Genomic DNA, 5,690 nt, shown 5'->3' with positions numbered 1-5,690 from the left:
GGCATAAAAATTATGAACCACTTGACAGACACCACCGGGTTTGATGCTCTCGGAGAAGGAACCGAGAATTAAGAGCAGCGACAGCAGAGATAGGCACCACGGGATCCGGTGCAGAGTGACCTGCGGTGGTGCGAGTAGCGGAAGGCGAGGCAGAGTGAGTAACGCGTCGACGAGAGCGGCGAGGTGGCGGGGTGCAGGTGAGGCCGGTTTGGGTGGTTGCGATGGCGGTGCACACGGTGGTGGTGACGATTGGGCCGCCGGCGAGTGTGGCAGTAGAGGAGATGGTGGAGAATAGATGAACGGTCACGGCGGTGAGACTGGCGGCGACAGCGGTGGAGAAAACCTAGGGACCAAAATTTTCAGCGGAGGCGGCCGTGAGAAGGAGTGGGGGCTCCCAAAAGGCAAGAGGCACGGCATCCAACGGCTCTTCGAAGGCAGGCCGGTCATCGGAGCGGCGTCGCGGCGGAGGAGCTGCCGAAGACGCGGTTGCTGGTCGAGATGATCGTCGTTTGGACGAAGAAGACGATCCACCGGTGCTTTTTCGTTTCCCCATAACTGTGCTCTTGGATTCCTTTGATTTGAGTGCAGATTTGAGATTTGCTGCAAAGGAGAAAGAAGGAAAAGAGAGCAGTAGAGAAGAAAACCAATTTGGAGAAAAAAACGAAAAGGGGCATAAACATAGGTAACTGTTGGTCTTCTCAGGGGTATTTTAGCAATTTAGGAAGATTATAGTGAAGAAATTGCAAGTATTATTCTGCCAATAAGGAGAGCAATTTTATAAAAATTAAATTCAGGTACAGCAACTCTCAACCTTCACATATGAAGCCCAATCACAGTTCAAGAAAACTTCGAGAAGAAAAAAATGTTCAGAAAAGTGGGTGACTTCAAAAAAATGATTGCCGCCAAAACATATACGAACCCACCCCGTTTTTTTTTTTTTTTTTTTTTTTTTTTTTTTATATATATATATATGCCTAATATGCAGAATTAAATTACTAGGACGAGAAAAATAAACGTGAGAAAACGAAAGAGAGTATGAGTGAGTAAACACGAGTGAATAGAATACTATTAGGACTATCAAACCCATGGGGTTTATCTTCAATTTTAACAAAAAAGCAAGCTCCGAAATACAAACTAACAAGACTAACAATAAATTTAATACTCTCAAATCAAGCACAAAAACGCTCTTATTAGGTAGCATACACACCCTACTAATGGTAGCTTTTTCATGAAGAACAGAGCAATTTAATTAGCGAGATAGTTGCGGTCGTGCAATGTGTAGTTCCCTGGGCTTTCTAATTGAGTCGTATGGTGAGGGTTCGGTCATGAGGTTTACCGGCTCAACTCAAAAAGGCTTCGAACTATTCACTGACCATATAAAAGTTTACAGTGGTCGTGCAATGTGTAGTCCCCTGGGCTTTCTATTTGAGCCTTGTAGGAGCTTTCGGCCACGTGATTTACTGACTCAACTCAAAAAGGCTTCGAACTATTCACAAACCAATTTATTATATATAGTTTAAACAAAAATTCAAGAGTAGCTTTCACTCATTTGGAGAGGCAGCTTTTCCTTATGAAAGTGTTAAACCATGACGAGATTGTGAAGAGTATTAAATAAACTAAAGCCTCTATAGCCATCATTCGGGGATTGATGAAGTTTTACCTCACAAAGTTTGAAAGTACAGATAGTATCCAATACACAAGAGTTTTCATCACATGCAGCATGACTAATGCATAACTTAGATGAACAAAATGCAGTATGTGTGATGTGTCCATAAAAACCTAAAAGTTGCAAGTCTGGACACAGACAGTTGCAACAGTTTATGCAGCTGCACAGATCAAACAATACAGATTCCAAGCGAATTTCGCAAGGAATCGAACCTATGTGCATCAAGGGGTTTAGTAAAGATGTCAGCAAGTTGTTTTTCTGTTGTGACATACTCTAATGAGACAGTTCCTTCCTCTACCAGATTTCTAATGAAGTGGTACCGGATTTCAATATGCTTAGTTCGAGAGTGCTGTACTGGATTCTTGGAAATATTAATTGCACTCATATTGTCACAATAAATATGCAATAAATCTTGACTAATACCATAATCACATACCATTTGTTTCATCCATAAGAGTTTTTTGCTGTACCAGGACACGAGATTGTTCCCAAGATAGAAGCATCCTCCAGTTGTGCTTTTTCGATCATCTGCATCACCTGCCCAATCAGCATCGCTAAAGCCTCGGGTTTGAATTCCTTCTTCTACCGGACCAATGACTTGATCCACTGGATGATTCTTCTTGACTCTTCTTGAGGGTTCCTTGTGAGTTTGATCATCCAATTCGAGAGGCCTGACTTCAGCTTCGTCTCCTGTTTCAGAATTGACGTCACTTTCTTCTGAAATGGTAGAGGCTGCATCAACTGTTGGAACTGTTGGTGCGACACTGGAGCTGTTTTCCGATTCCTTTGTTGGTTCCTCTTCCAGTAGTCCAGCAGAGACAAGAATATAGCAGTTGTCAGATGATCGAGTTCCTTGAATAACACAATTCTCGTCTTTGTCTAATACTCGACATGTGAATTTGTTGAATCTGACTTCAAGATCTTGATCACATAACTGGCTGATGCTTATCAGATTTGACGTGAGTCCTTCTACAAATAGTACATTCTTCAGCTTTGGGAGATTCTCATGATTTAGCGATCCTTTCCCTAGCACTTCACCATTTTTTCCGTTTCCAAAGGTAACAGCTCCACCGGTGATTTGTTGATAGTTTTTCAGAAACTCTTTAACACCGGTCATATGTCGTGAACACCCACTGTCAAAATACCAATCATTAGTAGTACTTGCTTTTAAAGAAGTAATCGCAGATAAGCATTTAAACGTGGACTTTTCATCCCAAATTTTTTGCTGAGGTCTATTGGAAATATCGATTTTATTTTTGGGTTTTTGAGAGGGTGAAGGAAAATAATCAGCCCTAGCAGAGTAAAGAGAACGAGCCACAAGTTTTTTCACAAGTTTTAAATATTTGAAGCATCTAGGACGTATGTGACCTGGATTTTGACAGAAAAAACAAGTGGGAATAAACCTTTTCTTTGAATTGTGTTTCGTTGCTTCAACAGTTGCAACTGTTTGTGAGACAGAAGCTTGTTTAACAAAGTTGATTTTTCTGTTTTGATCTTCCTTTCGCTTTAGATCAACTTTGGGTAGCTGACTCCCTCCTATGCCTAGACGATTATAGTTTGGCTTGTTGTTGCTTAAGATTTCATCTAGATTACCTCTACCCAAGTTCAATTTTGCAATTGCTTCTTGAGTTTGAGTAAGTTTAGCCTGCAAACTATTTTTCTCTTGATCACTAGATATGATCCTTTTCTCAAGAGTAGAGATTCTTACCTTTAGTGTCTTGTTTTCCTCTATAAGCACAAACTTCTCCTTTTCCAGGAAGTTATTTACCTTAACGACGTCGAGCCATTTTTGGTACATTTTTTCATATACCTCCTTTACTTCATCCAAGGTTGGTTCTTCCTCATCACTGCTGCTGTTTAGATCCTCTGCAAAAGAAGAATTTTCGTTTAGATTTTTGTCATAATCAGAACACATATTTTCATACCTGGATTCTGTTTCACAGTCTGTTGCAACAGTTGAAGCAACAGTTGATTCTGAGTTGTCCAGAGGAACTTTGCTGCTGAATGCTACAAAGTTAGTGACTTGATCGTTGTTTCCTTGGTCATCATCAGATTCTTCTTCATCGCTCCAAACAGTAGTAAGTGATATTTTCTTCTTTTTCTTCAGGGTGTTTGCGCATTCTGATTGAATGTGACCAAAGCCTTCGCATTCTCGACATTGTATTCTTCTTGGTTTTGACTCCTCTGAGTTATCTTGATTTGAATTTCTCCTCGAATTTTGAAAGTTCACGGTTTTCCCTGTGCTTGGAAGATTTCCCCTTTTACCGATCTTTTTGAGAAATTTCCCAAAATTTTTCGATAGTATTGCCAAGGATTCATCTACCGTCTGCTCATCTTCTTGAGTTGACGAATTTTGGGGTGTTGCATATGAAGTTTCTGCTTGAAAGGCTATCTTCTTTTCTCTAGGCTTTTCACGATGATTTTCACCATGATTGAGTTCTTGTGCCAGAAGTTTCCCCATGAGTTCGTCTAGTTTGAGCGTGTCAACATCTCTGACTTCTTCAATGGCAGCAATTCGGTAAGCAAATCTTTCAGGTAAAGAGCGCATCGCCTTTCTCACCAATTTGCTTTCAGAGTAAGGTTCACCGAGTGCATATGATTCATTGGAGATATCACATAATTTAGCATGGAAGTCAGTGATCGTCTCATTCTCTTCCATCTTCAAATTTTCGAACTTGGTGGCCAGCATTTGTAACTTCGACGTCCTCACAGTTGACGTTCCTTCGTATGTGACTTGAAGGATTTCCCAAGCTCTTTTAGCAGATTCACATGACGCTATTAGTTTAAATTGATTATCATCAACACCACTAAATATTGCGTTTAGGGCCCTTGAGTTGTAGTTTGCGAGTAGTATCTCTACGTCACTCCAATCTGCTTCTGGTTTGAAAGCTTCCATTTTGTCTTCTCCTTTGACCATGGGAGGTGTCCAACCAGTTATGATGGCGCGCCATGCTCTCTCATCTATGGATTTGATAAACATCTTCATTTTTGATTTCCAATATGAGTAGTTTGATCCGATTAGGAGAGGTGGGCGAGTAGTTGACGATCCTTCTCGTTGAGTATTCATATCTGCACAAAATAAGAGTAGTTAGTTCCCAAAATCTCACTAGATGTATTTAGTGACAGGCTCTTTGATGCCAATTGTTAGAATTATTTCGTGCAAATTAATTATAAATTTGTGTCCGATAAATCCCAGATTCAGTTTTAGCTACTGTTCTACTGTTTTACGAAGAGTTGCAACAGTTAATGGAACAGTAATAAAAAGACACAAATTTTAAAGTGGTTCGGATACAATTGTACCCTACATCCACGGGGACCTGCAAATGAAATTCACTAATTTTTAGTTTTACGAATACAGTAATAGGACTTAATCGAAAATGCAAAGACTCCCTCTTTGTCGACGCCGTTCTTGTATCCTACGCTGAATTGTCAATCTTCACTTTGCAGCACGTCCCTTTCCGCACGGTTGAAATTTCTTCAACGCTGAGTCCCTCAGTCGGCGGATCGACCTCCTCCCGAGATCTTCTGAGTTCTTCTCCCGAAGAACCGATCTTCTTTTCGCGTGAAAGAAGCAAATCGTTTGCTGTGTTTTTCTTCTCGAATAAGATCACAACTCAGGTGCAGCAACGCAAGAGCAGAAAAAATTTTTCTCTCAAATAAAAGGGACAGTCTGTAATGACGTTGATGCTCCCTTCTTATAATTCCTTAGTTGTATTGGTAGAGCCCTACAAAATTAGAGCCCATTAGGTTAGATAAATTCTTCACGTAAGGAACAAGGAATTATGACAACAAGGAAAGTCTTAGTCAAATAAATTCCTTGTTAATAAAACACTAAGGTAATTAAATAAATTAATGACAAAATAAGAGTTTAAAGAACTAAGGAAACTTCCCTAGTTTTTATACACGTTTTTCGCACACGTGTTGAAAAACCGAAATAGAATCCTCTCGGATTCTAACATATATATATATATAATATATATATATATGGTGCTTATATTTATCATCTTAAAATTGTTTTTTAGTT

General features: G+C 39.9%; 1 protein-coding gene across 1 annotated transcript; it reads right to left on the bottom strand.

The window, feature by feature from the left end:
- Positions 1 to 303: 303 nt before the first annotated feature.
- LOC105971631 (uncharacterized) lies at positions 304 to 4,652 on the bottom strand. Its single transcript, XM_088827297.1, has 2 exons — positions 2,103 to 4,652; positions 304 to 600 (listed from the first exon to the last, which is right to left on the bottom strand). The coding sequence occupies exons 1-2, from the start codon at positions 4,650 to 4,652 to the stop codon at positions 304 to 306; spliced, it is 2,847 nt and encodes a 948-aa protein (XP_088683423.1).
- Positions 4,653 to 5,690: the final 1,038 nt, after the last annotated feature.

Source organism: Erythranthe guttata, chromosome 12 (assembly GCF_056151865.1).
Source record: "Erythranthe guttata isolate IM_541 chromosome 12, IM_541, whole genome shotgun sequence".
Taxonomy (NCBI): Eukaryota; Viridiplantae; Streptophyta; class Magnoliopsida; order Lamiales; family Phrymaceae; genus Erythranthe; species Erythranthe guttata.
This window is presented reverse-complemented; position numbering and strand designations above follow the sequence as displayed.